This window comes from Pristiophorus japonicus, chromosome 10, assembly GCF_044704955.1.
Source record: "Pristiophorus japonicus isolate sPriJap1 chromosome 10, sPriJap1.hap1, whole genome shotgun sequence".
Taxonomy (NCBI): domain Eukaryota; kingdom Metazoa; phylum Chordata; class Chondrichthyes; family Pristiophoridae; genus Pristiophorus; species Pristiophorus japonicus.
Window position 1 is genome coordinate 175,447,356 of NC_091986.1, and position 23,587 is coordinate 175,470,942.

The 23,587-nt window shown below is 43.8% G+C and overlaps 1 protein-coding gene across 1 annotated transcript in view; it reads right to left on the reverse strand.

Annotated features, from left to right (window-relative positions):
- The window catches only part of LOC139274645 (E3 ubiquitin-protein ligase TRIM62-like), a 28,440-nt gene extending 11,313 nt beyond the window's left edge, over positions 1-17,127 (reverse strand). Inside the window, exons 1-5 of the mRNA XM_070891324.1 lie at positions 16,564-17,127; positions 14,689-14,838; positions 9,948-10,043; positions 7,203-7,436; positions 5,639-5,661 (exon numbers count right to left, since the gene is read on the reverse strand). Coding sequence (XP_070747425.1) covers positions 5,639-5,661; positions 7,203-7,436; positions 9,948-10,043; positions 14,689-14,838; positions 16,564-17,127 — 1,067 coding nt within the window. The remainder of the gene's footprint in view (positions 1-5,638; positions 5,662-7,202; positions 7,437-9,947; positions 10,044-14,688; positions 14,839-16,563) is intronic.
- Positions 17,128-23,587: the final 6,460 nt, after the last annotated feature.

Sequence of the window (23,587 nt, forward strand, 5' to 3'; positions counted from 1 at the left end):
TAGAATATGTAGCTTGCCATACAGAGGCTGCGATTTTACTGACCTCGGTGGGTCCGTGCCGGCGATGTTGGTGGCGGGTCCCAACTCCGCTGCTGGCTTCATCCTGCTGTCTGAAATGAAGTTACGTTGATTGAGCTTGTTAAGCTCGTCCAACATGTTTGCCGGCCTATTAGAGGAAGCGTGTCTGGTGACGTCATTTGATGATGTGTGATCAGCCTGTTTCCTTAAAGGGACCATGGCCAAATTTATCTTGACAATTGTGCTGTCAGTCTTCTACAGCATTGAGTTGCTGCAAACACTGACAATCACTGCACAGAGGTGCAGGGCTACACCCAGGCTTTCCCATGACTCCATCCATATGCTTATGTCGGGAGCCACAGCATGAAAGGAGGTTCTCTTACCTTCCCATGGATGGAAGAGACCCCTCCCAGGAGATCAACACAGCCTGGTTGCACATTACAGAGGTAGGCACAAGCAGGGATGTGGTCAGGATGACCTGGGTGCAGTACCATAAACATTTCAATGATCTCAGGTTACGAAACGTTAGTACAGAGCCGCAATCAACCTCATCCTGCTGTGCCTTTCATCACATCCCATTCATTCTGCCTTCCCTACCCAACTCCTGCACATCCTTACTCACACCAACTTTGTAGTGTATGTAGGCACCTTTAGTAATGACTCCACGAGGCAGAGTATGGTACTTAAATTGTGCAGACCTGCAGTCCTTTATTAGCAGCTCCTGAGTGCAGACAACAAGCTGTGTGTTCCTTTTTATACTGGGTTACCTGCCGTGTGCAGGCAACCCCGGGGTCTCCAGCAACAGCACCCTCTAGTGTACAGGTAAGGTGTGTACAGTACAAAGGAACATTCAATTTTGCATGACAGTGTTACAGACATCACACAGTGAACAGGTATGCCTACACAACAAACTTAACTTGGACCTCCAAACATCTCTTACTCTCTCTCTCTCTCGATCTATATTAGCTCACGAGCCACCCCTCACACTCACCCTCATCCTAGTCCAATCATACCAACTAGCATCACACAAGGGTAGGAACTTGGGTGTTTTATGCAATGTTCATGTAAAGTTTCTGTTAATGTGGTGTCAAACATTGAAACCTTTATTTTCAACACTTTGTGTTCTTGGACAGATTTGTGTGCACTTTTGGAAGTGGCTTAGTGAGTTGCAGTGAATGGTGCGACATAACGCTACCCCCCACATTTGTGATGAGTGTGAAAGGAATGGCTTGGGCATTGTAGTGATGCTTTATGATGTTGCTGTGGAGTGGTGCCAATCTGGCTCACCATATGGCAGCCAGGATGTACAGCATCAAATGAAGCAAATCTGGCTATGGTGAAGCCACCCCTGGCCTCCTGGACAGCAATGTGCTCGGGTGCTGATGTCCTGTTTCCTGTGCAGCATCAGTTGATTGTGGAGAACTTTAGTGTTGCTGTTGGTGCTGCTTGTGTGCCTGGTGCTGCTGGTGTTGGGGATGATCGTGGTGGATTCTGAGGACCAAGATGAGAGAGTATAAAGGGCACCCATGCTGATGGAATAGATGTCAGGTGAAGTAGAGATGACAGAAACGATCTGTCAATGGTGGGAGAGGTAATGAGGTCTGACTGGATGGAGATTTGTGTAAAGACTTGCAGCATTCTGAATCTGTTGTGGAAATGCAGTGAGGAAGAACTTCTAGCTGAGGGAAGATATCTCTGCAAGGTGGGAGCTTTTACTTTACATTTGAAGCGGTCATCATCATCATCATCGGCAGTCCCTCGGAATCAAGGAAGACTTGCTTCCACTCCTAAAGTGAGTTCTTTGGTGGCTGAACAGTCCAATATGAGAGCCACAGACTCTGTCACAGGTGGGACAGATATTCGTCGAGGGAAGAGGAGGGGTGGCACTGATTTACCACACGCTCCTTCTGCTGCCTGCGCCTGACCCCTTCACGCTCGCAGTGTTGAGATTCAAAGAGCTCAACGCCTTCCCAGATGCACTTTCTCCACTGAGGGCAGTCTTCGGCCAGGGTCTCCCAGGTGTCAGTGGTGATGTCGCACTTTACCAGGAAGGCTTTGAGGGTGTCCTTGTAACGTTTTCGCTGCCCACCTTTGGCTTGTTTGCCATGAAGGAGCTCCGCGTAGAGCAATTGCTTAGGGAGTCCCGTGTCTGGCATGTGAACTATGTGGCCTGTCCAGCAAAGCTGATCGAGTGTGGTCAGTGCTTCAATGCTGGGGATGTTAGCTTGGGCAAGAACACTGATGTTGGTGTGGCTGTCCTTCCAGGGGATTTGCAGGATCTTGCAGAGATATCGTTGGTGATATATCTCCAGTGACTTGATGTGTCTTCTGTACATCGTCCATGCCTCTGATCCATACAGGAGGGCGGGTATTATTACAGCCCTGTAGACCATGAGCTTAGTGATAGGTTTGAGGGCCTGGGCTTCGAACACTCTTTTCCTCAGGCAGCCGAAGACTGCACTAGTGCATTGGAGGCGATGTTGAATCTCCGCATCAATGTCTGCCTTTATTGACAAGAAGCTCCTGAGATATGGGAAATGGTCCACGTTGTCGAGGGCCGTGCCGTGAATCTTGATGACTGGGGAGCAGTGCTGTGCGGCGAGGACAGGCTGGTGGAGGACCTTTGTCTTACGGATGTTAAGCGTAAGACCCATGCTTTCATCGACTATATCCTGGAGTTCAGCCTCAGAATGTGCACAGACACAGGCATCGTCCGCGTACTGCAGTTCAACGACAGAGGTTTGGGTGATCTTGGACCTGGCCTGAAGGCGGCATAGGTTAAACAGCTTCCCGCTGGTTCTGTAGTTTAGTTACACTCCAGCGGGGAGCTTGTTGACTGTGAGGTGGAGCATGGCAGCGAAGAAGATTGAGAAGAGGGTTGGAGCGATGACGCAGCCCTGTTTGACCCCGGTCCGGACATGGAATGGGTCTGTAATGGATCCACTGGTAAGGATCACGGCCTGCATGTCATCGTGGAACTGGCGAAGGATGTTGACAAACTTTTGGCTCCATAAGCCCCACGGTTGACAGTGTCAAAGGCCTTTGTAAGATCGAAAAAGGTCATGTATAAAGGCTGGCGCTGCTCCCTGCATTTTTCCTGCAGTTGTCGTGCTGCAAAGATCATGTCCGTTGTTCCCCGTAGAAATCCGCACTGTGACTCCGGGAGGAGCTCCTTGACCACAGCAGGAAGACGGTTGAGGAGAACTCTAGTGACAACTTTCCCAGTGGCTGATAGCAGGGAGAGTCCCCTGTAGATTGCCGCAGTTGAATTTTTTCCCTTTTTAAAAGTGGACATGATCACTGCATCTCTGAGATCTCCAGGCATGCTCTCCTCCCTCCAGAAGAGAGAGATGAGGTCATGTATCCATGCCAACAGCGCCTCTCTGCCATACTTTAGCGCCTCAGCAGGAATTCCATCCGCACCCGTAACCTTGTTATTCTTGAGCTGTTTTATGGCTTTGCCTACCTCGTGCAGTGTTGGGGTTCACTGAGGTGGTGGTGGGTTGCATGCTGTCAACTCAACAGCTGATTCAATGGCCACTGAACTCCCACCTCAGCTTAAAGGATGTGATCCCCAAGCAGCGAGGACCCTGTGGGCGAGCACGTAAAATCAAAAGGTAAGCTCTAAACCAGGTCATAATTATCTGAATTGGGTCCCGCGCTGCTGCGTGTCGGGTCTGCTCAGCGCTGACAGACCCAACATGTGGAAAGGGCGTGCGGTGGCGAGTTCACAGCGGGGTCCCGACCCGCTGGGGGAAAAAAACTTTCCCACTCGACACACCATCCATCGCGCCTCCCCGGAAAATCTCAGCCTCTATAACTGGGCTTGGTAAATATACCTTGCATTTTCAAAATGGATGCCAATTGTGACCAAGTAATGTCCTTTTTTTTTATCAACTCAAGCTCCCAAGTCTTAAGTGTGGTACATTTTATAGTTTTGAGAGAAGAGGGCATTAACTGGAAAATTTATGATCTTTGCAAGCATACAAATATTTTTGGTGTTTTTATCAGATCTCAATTTCATTGTGGCTCTACTCATCACTTTTCTGATTGTGAATACCTGGCACCGAGCTTCGAGTGCACATTGTGAAATCATGCACATACTGCCATAGTTTTCCTTCCATGGTGGATGGATAAATCAGGGCTATTTGCATGCTGTTTCCTGAAGTGTGTTTCTGATGAGTTAGAGTCCATGCCAGGAGTGCGCAATCAGAAAATGTATACTCTAGCCTCAATTCTGTGTCACTCCATGTCCAAAATCACTTCAAATGGCAGGTACCTGCTGGCTAATGGACCATCCTGAGTCCTTTCTCAGCCGTAGAACCCTGGGATCCAATTCTCACAGGATCTACTTTTAAAAGCAGAACACCATCTGAACACTAATGTGTTTTGCAGTCATTATATGTGCCAAGCGCCCTGCAAGGTCTGAGAGCCATTGTGGACAAGCCTAGTAATCATGTCTGTGCAATCGCTGGTGACTGTCTGCTAACTACAGTCCACCATGGTGTGTGCAGCAAGTCAGGGACTTTCTGTAACGGAGCTCCAGTGATTGTAGTCCTAAGCCCAGTCACTATCTCTCCGATATTTACAAGGAGGTGGAAAGGGAGCGGGGAAAGGGGTGGGGATGTGGGCGTGGTGGGGGGAGCTGGGAAACCCGGAAATGAAGGTAACATCGAGGTCTTGCCGGAAATGTTTTGCTCCATTTCATGGCTGGCAGCTAGTCAGATTGAAAGGCTGGCTGATAGTTGGGCGGAAAGGCCTGCACTGAAAGGCCACAGCCAGGGATCGAAGAATCAGAGGGTTGGGGCCGAGCTCGGCGGGGGGTTGGGCAGTGAACAGTTCACAGGTCAGGGGGAGATCCTGACTGGGGAGGGGATGGGAGATCTCAGTGGGGGGGGGGGGGCGGAGGGGGGACAGTTGAACAGATCGTGGGTTGCCGGGGATTTCGGACTGCGGGTGGGAGGGGCTTCAGATTGTGGGTGAGGGGGATTTGGATCGCGGTGGGGAGGTAGACAATTGCGGAGAGAGAAACAGGTTTGTTTGAGGGACCAAGGGAGGCTCTTCTGCTCCTCCTGACCCACAAGAAGTGCCCTTTATCTGCTTGATCTGGTCTATCTCGCCTCCCTTCAGATACCGGGTTTCCCAAGCCCTGGGAAATCCAGCCCACAACAGTTAAATCTGAAAGTCTGTTATAACTTGAGGCCTTATTAAAATATTAAAATAACTGGCCTGCCTCTCGTGAGTATGTTATTCACCCGCCCCTGAACCAGTCTCCATTAAGACTGGAAATAGGCGAGTTTGAGGCAGGTTGGGTTTCAGATTTCTGCAATTTTATCTAACAACCTCCTTTGGCTACATGAGAGGGATGGCACCTGGGCCACAAACATCTACAAAATGGCCAATAAAGCCACTGTAAGATTGGCCTACAGAAACCTCAATTTGACAAAGGCAATACCATCTTCCAAACCCTTGCAAATTGCAGGACAACGAAACTCTTAAATATACAACACTTTGCCATTCTATTTAATAAATCACAAATGTTTGACAATTTACTTTTAATTGTTTTGCCCTTATAATCATATTTAGTAAAGCCAAGTGATTTATTGAATTTCTTACTTACCGATATTCATTGCAGTTTGCTCCCTATAGGAAAAACAAAGCGCAAAAAGTTTCAATTAAATAGAATTACATAGAATATACAATACAGAAAGGCCCAACCAGTCCATATCAGCGTTTACACTCCATTCAAGCCTCCTTCCATCCTTCCTCATCTAACTCTATCAGCTAAACCCTCTGGGGGAGAAATTGGCCAGCCTTGCGCACGTTTTCTCGGCGATATTTCGCCTTTTTTGCCAGTAAAGGGTACTCACCTAAATTGGCCAAAGTTAACAAATGGTGGTTTTGAAATATCGCCGAAAAGCGGATTGACTACATGTAGTGCCAAAAAAAATGTACCGCTTAAAATTGGCCGTTCGGCGAACCCGCACTCAGGGTGAAAAAAAAACACCCAAGAAAAGCCTGCGTTGAAGCCCCAGAAACAGCAGTAGGTATGATGACCGAGAAAAAAGGTAAGTTGAAGTTTTTATTTTTAAATTCTTTTTCAGCGATTCATTAGTTAAGTGTATAATGAATGTTTTCTGATTGTTTATTTTTTGATTTATGCAATTTTCTTTTGTGTGTTTTCTCCCCTCCCAGGGCCTGTATTTTTGGCAGTAATAGGCCTCGAGCTAAAGTTGGCGAGGACCACGGTTTCCATCACGAATCCTCATGCAACGCCGATTTTTACCGTCGGGCACATTTTTTTTTCCAATTTTACCCCCTTAAAAAATGCCGAAGTTTTTAGTGGTATTTTTGCCATAAAATAATGGAAAAAACCCGATATCGCCAAAAAACTGAATTTCTAGCCCTCTATTCACTTCTCTCTCATATAATTATCTAGCTTCCCCTTAAATGCATCTATACTATTCATCTCAACTACTCCCTGTAACCTGTTCCGGCCCTACAACCCTCAGTGATATCTGCGCTCCTCTAATTCGGGCCTCTTGTTCATTCCTTTTTTAATCGCTTCACCATTGATGGCCGTGCCTTCAGCTGCCAAGGCTCTAATCTCTGGAATTCTCTCCATAAACCTCTCTGCCTCACTATCTCTCTTTCCTGCTTTAAGATGCTCCTTAAAACCTACCTCTTTGACCAAGCTTTTGGCCATCTGCCCTAATATCTCCTATGTGGCTCGGTGTCAAATTGATTGATAATGCTCCACTGACGTGCCTTGGGACGTTTTACTGTGTGAAAGCCACATATCAATGCAAGTTGTTGTTGTTGTTGAATTCCCTATTTGATTTCTTGGTGACTATCTTATATTGATGGCCTCTATTTTTGTCTTCCCCACAAGTGGAAATACTCTCTGTGTGTCTACTCTATCAAAACCTTTCAGAATTTTAAAGAACTCTATTAGGTCACCCCTCAGCCAAGAGAAAAGAGACCCAAGCTGCTCATCCTTTCCTGATAGGTACAACCTTGCAGTTCTGGTATCATCCTTGTAAATCTTTTTTGCACCCTCTCCTGTGCCTCTATATACTTTTTCTAATTTTTCTCCAACAAATCTGTTCAAAAGAACATTACCCATATTTTGATGTTAAAGTATTAAGAATAATTCTCCAAGAAAATTTAAAAAAATAACTTACCTTTAGAAACCTGAATGAGTCACTCTGGTTTAAAATGGTATTTATCTGCTGAATAGTTCTTTTGAGGTCATCAAGCTCTTCCACCCAGTCTTTGGTCTGCGTTTCAATGTACAGAGCGGCAGCTTGTCGTTCAGCTTCAATGAAGCGTAAGGTCTGCTGCTCATCATCTTCAATAAGTGCTTTAATCCCCTTATAATGTTGTACAGCTTTCTCCAGATATCCAGAGTACGCTGCCTATATTAATTAATAATCCAAAAAGGAAGACAATTTAGATTCCTTTCTTGGAAATACTCATATTTAAATATTTATATTTTAATTCAAGGACCACTCCTTTTAAATCAAGTTTTGATTTTCTGGACAAAGGAAAATAAAAAATCAGAGGAATCATGAAAAAGAATAAATGTAACACTGCCCTTTAATCCTAACTCTGAAAAGACTGCTCCAATCATGGAGCGTATTCTAAATTTATTTAGTCTGAGGTGAACCCTAGTTTGGTCACTTAATACTTAAAACAGCTGTGACTTCACAGTTATATTCATGCGCCTCAATTTTGTTGTAATTGTCTAGTATTGAGTTTTTACAGCTTTCACTTATTTCATTGAGTCACAAAAATGTTACAGAGGCTGGTGGAAAAATAGGTTCTGTCAGTCACATTTCTTACTCCACTAATTATTTTTAGGTTTGATTTCCCCTCCATATTACAGATATGAATATTTCTAATATCCATTTTAACTTATTTTAAAACAGCAACAGAAGACAAGATAAGCTGACAATTATGAGTGTATCAGTAGTGGGGAAAATGTTGGAATCAATTATTAAGGATGAAATTGCAGCGCATTTGCAGAGCAGTGACAAGATTGGTCCAAGTCAGCATGGATTTATGAAAGGGAAATCATGCTTGACAAATCTTCTGGAATTTTTTGAGGATGTAACTAGTAGAGTGGACAAGGGAGAACCAGTGGATGTGGTGTATTTGGACTTTCAAAAGGCTTTTGACAAGGTCCCACACAAGAGATTGGTGTGCAAAATCAAAGCACATGGTATTGGGGGTAATGTACTGGCATGGATAGAGAATTGGTTGGCCGCCAGGAAGCAGAGTCGGGATAAACGGTCCTTTTCGGAATGGGAGGCAGTGACTAGTGGAGTGCCGCAGGGATCAGTGCTGGGACCCCAGCTCGTTACAATATATATTAATGATTTGGATGAAGGAATTGAGTGTAATATCTCCAAGTTTGCAGATGACACTAAACTGGGTGGCGGTGTGAGCTGCGAGGAGGATGCTAAGAGGCTGCAGGGTGGTTTGGACAGGTTAGGTGAGTGGGCAAATGCATGGCAGATGCAGTATAATGTGGATAAATGTGAAGTTATCCACTTTGGTGGCAAAAACACGAAGGCAGAATATTATCTGAATGGCGGCAGATTAGGAAAAGGGGAGGTGCAACGAGACCTGGGTGGCATGGTACATCAGTCATTGAAAGTTGGCATGCAGGTGCAGCAGGCGGTGAAGGCGGCAAATGGCATGTTGGCCTTCATAGCTAGGGGATTTGAGTATAGGAGCAGGGAGGTCTTACTGCAATTGTACAGGGCCTTGCTGAGGCCTCACCTGGAATATTGTGTTCAGTTTTGGTCTCCTAATCTGAGGAAGGACGTTCTTGCTATAGAGGGAGTGCAGCGAAGGTTCACCAGGCTGATTCCAGGGATGGCTTGACTGACATATGAGGAGAGACTGGATCAACTGGGCCTTTATACACTGGAGTTTAGAAGGATGAGAGGGGATCTCATAGAAACGTATAAGATTCTGACGGGACGGGACAGGTTAGATGCGGGAAGAATGTTCCCGATGTTGGGGAAGTCCAGAACCAGGGGACACAGTCTTAGGATAAGTGGTAGGCCATTTAGGACTGAGATGAGGAGAAACTTCTTCACGCAGAGAGTTGTTAACCTGTGGAATTCCCTGCCGCAAAGAGTTGTTGATGCCAGTTCATTGGATATATTTAAGAGGGAGTTAGATATGGCCCTTACAGCTAAAGGGATCAAGGGGTATGGAGAGAAAGCAGGAAAGGGGTACTGAGGTGAATAATCAGCCATGATCTTTTTGAATGGTGGTGCAGGCTCGAAGGGCCGAATGGCCTACTCCTGCACCTATTTTCTATGTTTCTATGTTTCTGTGTTTCTATAATATGGGACAATTAAAGACTTCAGTCATATCACATCATAACATATATACATCATATAAAAATGAAGCAGGCAGGTTAAATATTGCAATTACTCACCTTGGGAACACATCACTGAAATTGATGAAATTCCATGAAATTAAACTTAATATCATTGTAGTACTAGTTGCATCATAGAATGGCACTACAGTAGGAATCACATATCACTTTGAATTATGTGATACAATTTCTGGAACCTGCCCCTCTCTCCACACCGCCCCCACCACCCCAAGTTGCAATGGGCCGGCTTCCTCTGCACTCACTAACAACTTTTTCACTTTCACTTTGTTCGAAAAAAAAGCAGTTTCAAAGCAGTAATATATATCTCAGGATACAAAAGACAATAATAACTACTTAAGCTTCAGCTTCACCCAAATGAACCCCTAACATGATTCTCATATGGTCCACAACTTTACATCTTATTCCCATGTAGATTTCTATAATATTCTCTTATTTATATAGCTAACTTTATTTTGTAAACAAAAAGGCTCTTTTCTTTAAAAATACAATTAGCTTTTAAAATAACACTTACTAACACATTGGAATTCAGTTCCCGCAGCCGTTTAACAGCTTCTTCTGTTTTTGTCTTCTTCATATTAAGCTCTTTCATTTTTTCCGTGAAAGACAGCTGATAAGAAAGCAAAGGGAATTAATTACTGTACTCATCAGTAACCTGTTTTTGATACAAGTCCTGAGAAGTATTATAATGTGTCTCATCACAGGGCAAATTGCCTCATGATAATGCCTTCATGAAGTGCACAGTCAAAGAAGAGATTTTCAAAAGAGCATTCAGTCCTTTGTTCAAATCTCGTAAATGCTCTTTTAGCTGCTATAGCAACCACATCTTGTAGTACCTTGAGTTAGTTAGCTAAGTTCTCATCGTGCCCAGGGGAGCTGTGATGTTATTCAACTACACTGAATGGAGAAAGATTTACAGTGCTTGTTTTGCATTTTTCCAAAGTCTTGATCATGTTATCGTGTCTTCAAAAATAAGAATGTGGAGGAGGGAAAGCAGCCTATTGAGAGAAATACTCAATTAATATCAAGGCATTAATGAATCTCTTATGTACACAGTAAAGAAAATCAAATGGCAAGCCTTCTAGACCATCTTGCTTACGACTCAATCATTGGCTGTAAAGCTGGTCTCGTAGGGTTCTAGAGCAGGTTTTGCCACCTACCCTACTGGGTAGAAATAATGCATGCCTCAAGGGACCAAACATAGGAGAAGAGAAAAATAAATTAAAAACCAACACTTCTGAACAATTTTGTATCAGGAGATAAACTATTTGGTTTCAGCTAGCTGCATGACACCTGTAAGCAACTGTAAATCAGAATGGATTAAAGCCTGGAGCAATGCAGGCAGGGCATTGAGGAAGATGCCAATAAATTGTCTATGGTGATATCTTGCGTAAGTGTTTACCCAAAGTGACATAAAAAGTGGTTGGATCCAGACAGCCACCCAATCGTTTTACAAAGCACCAAGTAAGCAAGCAGAGATTTATTTCTATGTTTTCAGACCTATTCTGATTAAATCTGAATTTTGCAGTTAGGTCAAGGTTGCAGTCACGACAGGGAATCAAAATAAGTCCAAAGCTAAGTAGATCTGCTGCTAATAATGGGTGGTTTTGGATACTGTATTAAAACAATCAATTACAGTCCAAATCATCAAAGCCAGAAAATCAGTCAAAAGAATGCTTGTCATTCAAAACCCAGTTTTTCACCTAGTGGAAGCTGAGCAGACTATTTACTATCATCTCAGAAATTGTCTCATTTACTTTTTTATTTTTTAAAAACTACAAAAAGATGCCGTGGCCTCCTGCCATGCGCGCCTGACTCTCGCCCATCGGCTTGATGTCATTGATGGGGAGTTTGGGCGTGAGTCAGGCCTGATGTATTTAAATGTGGCCAGGATGTTACATAGTCTGGGATTCATCTCGGAGAGCCAGAGCAAGCTTGAGGCCTGGTCCACCATCCCACATTCGCCACTTGCCCCTAATTAAAATTGGGGCTTTACAGTCACCTCCCGTACTGCTTGAGATATAATCACTTCATTAATACCCTAACGCAGACTCTAATTCCATAATGCATGTGTCTGGCAACACATCAATTATGGGCTGCTTACTAACAGCATGAGTTGGCAGATTCTCAAGTCATTCTAACTTTTTCCATTTGTTTTCAGTGAGAAGACAGCCCACATACCAGGGCAAGAAATACCATAGGTGATGACCCCTGACCAATGTCCTCTCACCCACCATAAGAAGAATGCTGTGGAGCACCTGGAGAGGCAAATACTACAGAGAGTTAGGGAACTTAAAAGGCACTTGTCAGCTATAGGTTCATCAGGACATCTCCTTCTCTGTTATTTTGCTCTATATTATCAGTCAGCAAGCAAGATACCCTCGTGTCATTCCTTCTATGTAAGTGACATAGAAATTCAGCTCCTCATCAATCCTCTCTTCCTTTTCTCCTCCTCTAGATGTATCCGACAAAGTCGAACAAGGCACCACTGGATCCAACCTCGACAGGACATCAAAGCACATACTGTCACACACTCATTCCTTCTGAAACACCAGCCCAGAGACATCTATCTAAATGAATGACAGAGTTAGGCAGAGGGGAATACACTGGGTGATCCCAAGAGTAGTAGTGGGCATTATAGTGCCTTTAACAGTAAAACATCCCAAAGTGCTTCACAGAGGTGTAAGGAACATAAAAACATAAGAACATAAGAAATAGGAGCAGGAGTAGGCCATTTGGCCCCTCGAGCCTGCTCCACCATTTAATAAGATCATGGCTGATCTGATCATGGACTCAGCTCTACTTCCCTGCCCGCTCCCCATAACGCTTTATTCCCTTATCGCTCAAAAATATGTCTATCTCCACCTTAAATATATTCAATGACCCAGCCTCCGCAGCTCTCTGGGGCAGAGAATTTAATAGATTTCCAACCCTCTGACAGAAGAAATTCCTCCTCATCTCAGTTTTAAATGGGTGGCTCCACAAAATGGGTGTTGAGCTAAAGAAGTAGATATTAGGAGGGTGATCCAAAACCTTGTCTAAGATTTGGATTTTAAGAAGGATCTTAAGGTAGGAGAAGGTGTAGAGGTAGATGGGTTTAAGATGTGTGTACCAGAGCATGGGGCCTAGACAGCTGAAGGCAAAACCACCAATGATGGGGCAATGGGAGAAGGGTAGTCAGAAGAACGGAGCATTTGGGGGTTTTGCCTTGGAGGAAGTTACAGAGAAAGGGAAGGGTGAGGCCATAGAAGAAATTGAACACGATGATGAGAAGGTGTTGGGGGACCAAGAGTTAATGTAGGTCAGTGAGCACGGTGTAATGGTTGAGTGGGACAGTGCAGGATAGGACAGAGTTTTGGATGAGGTGAAGTTTACAGAGAGTGAAGGATGAGAAATTAACCAGGAGGGCATTGGAATAGTTGAGTTTGGAGATGACAGAAGCATGAATGAGGGTTTCAATGACATGGGCTGAGCGAGGGGCAGAGGCACATTATGGAGTGGAATGAATTGCTAACATCTTACTGTGCCTACATTTAAATCTGAAATACTTATTGATTAGAGTAGTGTGCGGTCTACCTAGTTACTTATAAATCTTTTAGTGCTGGTTTATTATCATCCTATTTTAATAATATATTAATAATATAATGGTTTCCTACAACTTTACTTTTGAAAATCATTGGGGGTAATTATGACTTTGGGTGATAGTGTAAAACGGGCGATACCGATTCAGTCACCCATTTACATTTCTCCCGATTTATATTCCATTGAAATTAACAGAAATTAAAATCAAGAGAAATGTATAACGGGCGGTTGAATTGATTTCTCCCATTTTACACTATTACTCAAAGCTTAAATTAACCACATTGATTCAAAAGATCCTTTTCAGAAGTCACACTGACAACTAACATGGGCAAAATATTTTAGCACAATTTATAATGACGGTATGTCCTTCGGGGCCCCCCTCTGCAGAGGAGTCTGATGCTGGTAATTATTCAGAGGTTGTTTTGCAATGAAACATAGAACAGTAAAGGTTACTTTGATGGTTTTACTGGCTGTACCTGTCAGGATTTGTGCCAATCAGTAATCATGTAGGTGCAGCAGATCTCTGATTGATAGTTATGTGAGTATGAAAGAATATTAAAAAGGATAAATGGGTTCAGTGAAACATCTAATGCCGATTTATTTTTGTATTTTAAGGAAAGTAATCTTATGTTAGTTGAGGTAGAAAGGAAAAGGAGCACATGGATTGAGAAGCATAAATATTTTATGTGCACCAGCTGCTGTACTTGTAAGTTATAATATGTTAAAAATATATGAAAACATGAACTGATTTTCTTGTTCAGATACCATACCAGTTAATAACTGACTTTACAGCAACATTCTAAGTGAAGATGCTAATGTTTGTGGACATTTAGATCTATTGCTGCAAAGGGCCATCATGCTCCATACTGATATCCACTTGTACCTCATCATCCTTAAAGGGAAAGAGCAGAGAGTACTATCTGTTCAAAGTACTTATAAAAATATTGGTTATTGTTTTAGTATAAACTAGGAATTTCCTAACTGAATGCAGTACTCCAGATGGGGTCTGACCAAAGCTCTATACAACTTTGTACTGAGCCGTGATCATACCCCATCCGGAGTACTGCGTTCAGTTTTGGGCACCGGACCTCAGGAAATATATATCGGCCTTGGAAGGGATACAGCGCAAATTCACCAGAATGATGCCAGGTCAATTATGAGGAGAGGATGCACAAACATGGCTTGTATTCCCTTAAATTTAGAAGGTTTAGGGGCGATTTAATCGAGGTGTTTAAAATAATAAAGGGATTCAATAGGGTAGATAGAGAAACTATTTCGCTGGTGGGAGAAATCCAGAACAACAGGGGCATAATCTTAAATTTAGAGTTAGGCCATTTAGGAGTGAAATCAGGAGGCACTTTTTCCACACAAAGGGTGGTGGAAAACTGGAACTCACTCTCCCAAAAGGCTATGGATGCTGGGTCAATTGAAATGTTAAAAATTGAGATTGATGCATTTTTGTTGAGGATGGATATCAAGGGATATGGAACAAAGGTGGGTAAATGGAGTTGAGGTACAGGTGGGCCATGACCTAATTGAATGGTGGAAAAGTTCAAGGGGCTGAATGCCTACTCCTGTTTCTGTACAACCAATCATTTCAAGTATCTTTTTCTCCAGGCCATTCTGGTGACGTGACTGACGGAGAGGGCCCATCCTGTAGCCATTCATTTTACTCGGATTTGCAACTCCAGACAATGTACGACGACTAGCTGTTGAAATCCAGGATACCATGCCACCAGCTGGGTATACTGCACACTTTGCTGTCTGTTTGATGACTGTGAATAGGCTTCCAGAATATCCAGGCCAGTAAACACAGATTCCCGCTGAAATATGTATATATGAAAGTTGTACAGTAAAAGGGAAATGATGTGTATCGCAGACCTGGAAACTAAAAACAGCATAATTCATGCCTTTGTTACCTCTAGACTTGACTACTCCAACTCACTCCTGGCCGGCCTTCCACATTCCACACTATATAAACTTGAAGTCATCCAAAACTCAGCAGCCCATGTACTAACCCGCACCAAGTCAAGATCACCCATTACCCATGACCTACATTGACTCCCAGTTAAACAACGCCTCAATTTCAAAATTTTCATCCTTGTTTACAATTCACTCCATGGACTTGCCCCTCCCTATCTCTGTAATCTTTTTCAGTCTCACAATCCCACGAGATGTCTGCGCTCCTCAAATTCTGGCCTTTTGAACATTCCTGATTATAACTGCTCAACCATCGGTGGATGTACCTTCAGCTGCCTGGGCCCTAAGCTCTGGAACACGCTCCCTAAACCTCTCCGCCTCTCTACCTCTCTTTCCTCCTTTAAGACGCTCGTTAAAACCTACCTCTTTAAACAAGCTTTTGCTCATCTGCCTTAATTTCTTCTGTGGTTCGGTGTCAAATTTATCTGTTTGTCTGTAACACTGTTGTGAAGCACCTTGGGACATTTTACTACATTAAAGGTGCTTTATAAATAATAGTTATTATTATTATAAATTATTATTTCATAATTATGCGATTTCAGGATTTGAGGAGTATCATTGTCAGATATAACAGACTGGTCTCCCATGATATTGAAGCCAAATTTAAGTTTGAATTCAAGTCAAATTCAAAGCAACTGCTCTGAAATTCCTCCCCACTCCTTGGCCAGGTGCTGGAGAGGCACCCAAATTACACTGCCTCTGCCCAGACCTCATAACATCAGAACATCAGCTAGGGAAAGAGCATGGACCACTATTGGAAAACAGTGGATAGACGGCCTCCAGGGAAGGAGATAATATTTATCTTTCCAGTCTCTCTTTCTTTACCGTTTGGCCCCGCAGACACTCCAATCTGAAGGCATCCCAACTACAAGGCCCAGTGGTGGCTTCTTCAGGCCCCTGAAAATGGGTTCCCTTCAGTCACGAGAGGAAAAGGACTGCCAATGCCCACTCCCATCCCATTTCCATTTGCAGGCAGGCAGGCCACGTCACTTGGAGAAAGCCCCAGAAATCCCAAGACAACATCAAGATCTCCTTTTCCTCTCTATAGCACTTTTGGATGGAACATTTCCCAGGAGCTATGGAGAGCACTCTTGGGGGGCATTTTTTTTGTATTTTTGTCATCCACTTGATGTCACAGTGGAAACTTGACTCAGTCCCAAGTTTCTATTTTGCAATTGAAAAAATACAAGTTTCCTGACCCAAATGTGTCAAATCTGTTATTTATCTCAGTTTTAGCTAACTTGCCAAGTTTGCCTAAGTGCAGTTCTGGGATATGATTTTCACAAGCTTTTTATTCCTTTTGCTCCACTTACGTGCTTCTATTTTACCTCCATCCTGCTACCTCCTTAAGTTGGAGAAGGACAAATTAGCTGAAAACTTCAACTTTGTTTTAATTAGCAATGCCACTCCTTATTCACTTGCAAAAATTAAACACTATATTACCCCAACTTGCTGTTCAAACAAGAACTGACAAGACATCTCATGTGTGGCCCGAACAATCTAGAGTCAGTCAATGTGCCTGTTCAAACCCGTCACCACAGTATTAAGTGAGCTTCATTCACACTCACCTGGATTTCACTTTTTGCTTCTTCTATGGTCAAGATCGAGTGCTTCTTGTGCTTCCCTATAATACTGCAAAGGCTGCAAATGCTTGCATGATCTTGTTTGCAATAGAGCTTGAGAGTTTCCTTGTGCTCTTCACACTTCCGCAAAGACATTGCTTCTGTGGGGTCAACCAAAACATGATCCTTTAGTGATGCTTTCTCACTGTGTGGACGAAGATGGGTAACGCAAAAGAAGGTCTCACACTGGATACAGCTCATTGCAGCAGGTACGGATTCCTCAAAGCAGTAATCACAGACAGTTTTCCTTTCCTGGCAGTTTGACAGTTTCTCGACTTTATCAGCAAACATGGCATTTTTAAGCAACCTTGGCTTTTCAGCAAATTCAACACGACATTCTGGACATATATAATTGTCATCTGGTGACTTGTACTTCAGGTGATCTTGAATGCATCTTAAGCAGAAGCTATGATTACAGTGAAGAGTTACCGGGTACGTAAATATCTGCAAACAGATAGAACAGGTAATTTCATCCTTATAACTGTCTATAGTTTTAATGTGACCAGCCATTATGACCATATAACAAAATGGAGGGAGATCAACTATTTATATGCACATGGGATATTCCACTTCTTATTACCATAGTCTACTTGGGTATGTAGGAAAATATAGTCATTTTTCAACTGATTTTTCTGAATAATTGCAATAGTTATTTACTTAGTTAAAAAAAATATATATTAAAGTGTAAAAGAATAATAGAATATTAAAATCATGATTTAGCTATTTTCTTCCACAAAGAGAATGGTATAGTCTACAGATGTCTTTCTCCATTTACATACTGTCAGCAGTTGGAAGATTGAACTTCATAAATACTTAATATTTGTTTTAATTAAATTAGTATGATATGAAATAAGATCCATGGTTACTGGTCATGCAACTTTTAAAACATAAAGAGATGGAGTTAAATTTAATAATGAGGTGTAGGGACATAGGCATTGGTAAACTGTCCAAAGATAGTTGAATGTTTTGGAATTATTCTACTTGTAACATGGACAACTTTTATTTCATTCAGGAAACGTGTTTAATATGCTGCAATGTACATTGATGTATAAAGCATATGAGGGGTAAACTTGAGCCACGCCAGTAGTGCAAAACAAGATGGATAAGTACAAAAAAACTCCTGCTTTAATCACTGATCTATGTTGAGTAAGTTGATCTCAGCAAGGTGATCATAGTGGTACTACAACTGGCCTTAGTGCCCTAAGCTAAGGATAGGAAAAATTAGCCAGGATTCCTCCTCCTGTTAACCATCCAGTGACCCATGCTGGAAATGCGTTCTTCACGTATTTTACAAATGGTCCTAAAACAGATTCAGGACCCTCATTTCAATATTGAAACGAGGCTTACGTCATTTTAGTTGGCTGCTGGACTGCCTAAAAAAGGCCATGACAGGTTTAAGAGAGGCCCGAATGCACATGCAGATTGTGCATGGGCTGCCAAACGACAAAATTTGTCTTCGATTTGCTACATTTCTCTGAACCTCTGTCTGCTTTTGTCTGGCTCTTCTTCTTTGTCTCCCTCTCCCACTGTTTTCAGTCTGTCTTTGTTCTACACCCTGTATTTGTGTCTCTATTCTCCCTGTTTCTACCTATTTCTCCCTGTTTCTCTCCCTTCCGCTAGCTGTTTCCATGTTTGCTTTCCCCTTTACTGATTTTTTTTGTTCTCTCTGTTTCTATTTCACTTATTTCTCTCTGCCTCACTCTGTTGATCTATCTGTTATCTCAGTGTGTTTTTCTCTTTCTCTCTGTTTCTGTCTCCTTCTTTCTGCCCACTCCTTGGGGATGAAATTGGGCTACTGCAGCAGTGCAAAATGAGCCCTGAGCAAATCAGCAGCCTGTTCTACATCATCAATAGAAAAGAAAACCGAGCACGGTATAAACTGAGCTGCCAATTCACCATGAGCTTGGTTTGCACGGCTGGATCAAATCCACCTCCCTTGTTTCTATCTCACTGTCTTCACCTTGTTTCTACCTCTGTCTTCTCTTGTATATCTCTTTGTCCTCACTCTGTCTATTTAAGGTTCTGTCTGTCATCCCTTTCTAATTCTCAGGCAAAATCATAAGCAACGCAAGAATTGCTGCACACAAGATACCTCCACTAGCTGATAACATATGCTTTCTGGCCGAGTATAAAAAAAAGATTTACAAACATCAGTCTAACAACAAGATCAAATGTAACTTGGCTCACACAACAATCTGCACTCTGATATGGTGTATCTTCAACAGCAGTTAAATGGAAACCAATTATGTTCCAGCTGGTTAACAAAATCCATTAAATTTACATGGGGGCAAAAATTGCATCTGATGCTATATTCTATATATTAAAGCTAGTTGTCAAAGATACAGTTCTGATGAAAGGTCATCGACCTGAAAAAATAACTGTGTCTCTCTCCAAAGATGCTGCCTGACTTAGAGTGTTTTCCAGCATTTTATTTTCTAATTCAAAGATTCAGTGCCAACTTAAAGGGATTTTGTTAAAAATTGCTTCTATAACATTTTTTGTTAATGTGCAATTTTCAATTGGCAGTTCTGTGTTTCTCTAATCTCATTGGGGGTGAATTCCCTTGCTGGTACCTGTATACCTACAGTACGAAACAGGTGTAGGATCAATTTCAAAGGAGGAAACTCAGGTGCAAGTGATTTTTGCTGCTTACGCACTTTTAAATCGCATCCCGAGTTTCCTTGATCTTTTTTGGTCCTTCCCACAGTCTGCCCATCAAGCACTCACGAGGGTTATTTAGATATCAGCGTCTGTCAGCCAGTGGTGTGGCCGAAGCAAGCTTCTTATTTTTGTGCGCCTATCGCACTCTGGATAACTTACACCCAGATAAAAGAGGCACAACAGCCTCCCCTTGAGCCAGGAAATAGTAAGGAGTTTAAGAGCTTTGAAGAGTCCCCAAAGTTTTCATCTCTGTCCCTACTGACCACCCCCCAGTCAGATCAACTCAGGAGCAGGTATAGCTTTCCCCATAGGCATACCATGCTATTGTTATTATGGAGGAGGAAGGGCAGCAGCAGTTGAAGAGAAGGCACATCAGGTGGCATGGTAGAAGACTGCAGCCTACTAGATCTCCTCCCGACCACCGACTCCCCCATCACACCACCCTCCCCCTCAAAGAATTAACAGGCAGCACAGGTCCTAAGGGAATCCCTCTTGGGAGCACTGTGCCAGAAGGGTTCACTTCTCCCACGTTGTAATTGGCCATCTCTGTGACCTTCTCTAATGCACCAAAGTGTTTGAGAAGATGAGACAGAGCATCATCCTGCCTAATGTTAAATTCTTCGGAGTGACTGCTGCCAATGACCGGAAGCTGCACAGAAGCTTGATGTTTCTGCTTTTTAAAAACCGAAAATGAGCCCACTCCCTTCCCAGCTAATTTTAAATGAGTCCGCTTCCTTCCTGGCTTTTTCCAATGAGTCCGCTTCCTTCCTGGAATTTTTAAAACATTTTTAATGAACCCACTCCTGTGACGAATTGGAAGCGCACGTGTGCAGAATGAATTGGCAGCAGTCGCTTCCTAAATGACATTCCTAAATTTTACTAATTTTATACTGGCCCTGCAATCCTGGCCTCCCCGGCTCCGTATGTGCGATGCGCATGCGCCGAAAACCGGCTTTTCTGATCTGTCAAGCTCTGACTTGACTGATCGCACGCATCTCGGCAGCCAGAATATTCGCATGGACAACATTTGCCCAGTTCTTGCTCTGCGAATGTCCTTAAAACTCTTGCGTCTGGTAAAAGCAGGCACATAGCCTACTTTTATCAGCGTAAGAGTTTTAACACATACAAAAACATATAACAAGAACATTTTAAAAACCCATTGTTGTGATGTATGTAGCACTCAAATCACTGACGCCACACGGTCTGGTGTTGTAGTAACTGCTGTGGCCTTGGTCCTTTATTGTGTAACTCCAGAGTGCCCCTCAGGTGTGGTGGGCAGTCTTTTATACTCTGTCTCGCAGGTACTTTCGGGTCTCCCACCACAGTGCCCCTTGTGGCGCACCATTGTAACTATACATTTAATGTACATGGACAATAGATAACATCTCACTCCCCCCGCCAGTTCCAAAAGCAAATTGCCGGTAACCTCGGCCTTGTTCGTCCTGGTTGATTTGTGAGTGTGAGTCCATGACCATCCACTTCCCTCTTCTCCACCATGTAGAGATTATGCTTGCGATCCAGTGCAAGCATGTGGTATTTGCAGTCCTTACATGGGTGATACAAGTACACAAACATAATCTCCAGTAGAAAGCAGGTACACATGGACAGTACATTTGTGTGATACATATAGATGCGTTGAAGAGTTATATCAAAAGGTTGCAGGTATACTGAACAGTTATTAAATCCCAGCTCCACTGGGTGAGGTATGGTGGCGGCATACTGCCCCTTTTTGCCCGAGGTAATGGGCTGCTCTGAGACAAGTTATGGCAACTAGTGCGTTGCCTCTGTTCTCAGAAAATAGTTGCCTCTGCGGCTTGTCTGCAGCCACTGAACAATTGCATAAATCACATAAAATCAGAAATAGCATTGATCCATTAGTCATGTTAGTCACAGATCCATTAACCTTTTAACTGTGCAGTGTGATAGTAACTCTTTTCACCAATCATATCAATCATTTTAATCACATTAATCATTTTAACATAAAAATATTAACTCGTCATAAATCACGTCATCATACAAATCACAGTAATCATTTTGACTCACTCTTGTCCTTACGAAAGTCTCTTTGTGGGGACCGCCAATGGTGTAAGGCCCCTTTAAGATTCCCGGGTACATTTCCTTTTTAAGATGCCATTTTGTTTTTCCCACAAGGTTTCTACTGGGCGCCGCCATTTTAGGTGCTCTGCTGGTGCCTGCTCTCCCTCTCTCTGCAGAACTCTGCTGCCACGAGGCTCGTCGCCATCTTGAACTCGCTTTGCTGCTGCCTGCTCTCCCTCTCTCTCTCTCTCTCGAGAACTCTGAACGCACCCGGGAGCCGCAACGCACCGGCCCACGCACCACCGCACCCTCCGGAGCACCCCACGCAGCTGAACTTTTGCCCGGGAGCCACCCCCCACACACACACACGTCCTCCGGAGCCGACCTCCTTACTGCCGCAGCCGATCCTGGACGAGCCCTGCTCCTCAGAGCACCGGCCCTCACGACGTCGCCACTCCCGAAACTGCCGATTCACCGTTCCTCCCGCTGCAAGCCCCGTGAACGGCCGCCTCTGCCTGTGAACACGGGGGACAGCGGTCTGTGGAAGAATGAAGTCTTCCCAGCTCCCACGGACCTTCCCCATCCATCTTCTGCTGAGTAGTGTCGGCCCATCGCCTGCAATGATCCACAAAGGTAAACTGTGCGTCTTGCCACCGTGAGATACCTGCACATCCGCTCTGCCAAGAACAGGTATCTGTTCCTTGGTGTAGGGCGCAGCTTCACCGTGACCGGGACCAGCTTGGGTCATGCAGCTGGTTGATCCACAGTTTATCAAAAGTTTCCTGACTCATCAGCGACTGACCCGACCCCTTGTCCACTTCCATACTCACTGGGACTCCGTTAATCTTGACTTCCATAATCTCTGGGGCCAAATTGTCGGTACACGAAACAGTCCAAACGCATCATCTTCTTCTACCTGGGGCCGGGATGCCCGTTGAGCCAAACCGCAATGCTCCTCGCTGGATAGCAGATCATCTACCATCTCCTCAGCCACACGGTGAGTCGTGTTTCTTTTGCACATACGCTGAAGGTGGCCTTTCGTGTGGCAGGTATTGCACGTATACTCCGCAAACCTGTACCAGTGAGCCCCATGGCTTCCTCCGCAGCGCCAGCATGGTGCTACTCGATTAGCCCCCCTCGGCGGACTCTGAGTTCCAGGACCCTGAGGTCCGTGCTCGCTGCCCTGGGCAAAGCCACGTTCTGCAGTTTTGTCCGTGACGGGCGCTATCCTGTGAATAGTACCTGCCAGGTTCAAGACCATGTGGATCATCTGCTTGGTGCTGCAAGTCGAGGTCATAAATATCCGGCTGATGTTGATGGCTTGCTGCAGGCTGACCGTAGGTTCAGTAGATAGCAGCTTGTGAAGGAGACCCTAATGGCCAATCCCCATAACAAAGACGTCTCGCAACGCCTCGTTAAGGTGTGTGCCAAAATCACATGGCGCGGCAAGTCTCCTGATCTCCGCAGCATATTTTGTGACATCCTGGCCCTCAGGTCTGCAGCGGTGGTAGAATTTATGCCTGGCCGTGAGGATGCTCTCCTTCGGTTTCAGTTGGTTACGAATGAGTTCAATCAGTTGCTCATAGGGCTTGTCCTTGGCTCTCACGGGTGCCAGCAAATCCCTGACGAGACGGTAAACTTCATCGCCACAACTGGATAGCAATATCGACTTACGCTTCTCTATCAGTGCGTTCGTGTTCCCTGTCAGGTCGTTTGCTATAAAATAGTACTTGAGCCTTTTCGTAAAGGCATCCCAGTCATTACCCTCTATGAAATCCTTTAGCGTGCCCAAAGTAGCCATGGTTGCGTGAAGAGCTCGTCCGTGTCCTCGTCGCCAGTTTGTGATGTATGTAGCACTCAAATCACTGACTCCACACAATCTGGTGTTGTAGTAACTGCTGTGACCTTGGTCCTTTATTGTGTAACTCCAGAGTGCCCCTCAGGTGTGGCGGGCAGCCTTTTATACTCTGTCTCGCAGGTACGTTCGGATCTCCCCTCACGGTGCCCCTTGTGGCGCACCATTGTAACTACACATTTAATGTGCATGGACAATACATAACAATTGTAATGTTAAAAACCCTGCCCACTAAGGTAAGTTTATTTTAAACCATAATTTAAAAACTTTTTTAAAAATCGGGGAAAAAAATGTTTCTCAAACATTTATTAACTTTAATTTAAATTGATGTTAAATATGTGATTTTTTTTTTCCTATTTTTTATTGGTGTTTTGATGTTGGGGGGTGTTTCTCAATCATAATAATGAGATTTATGAA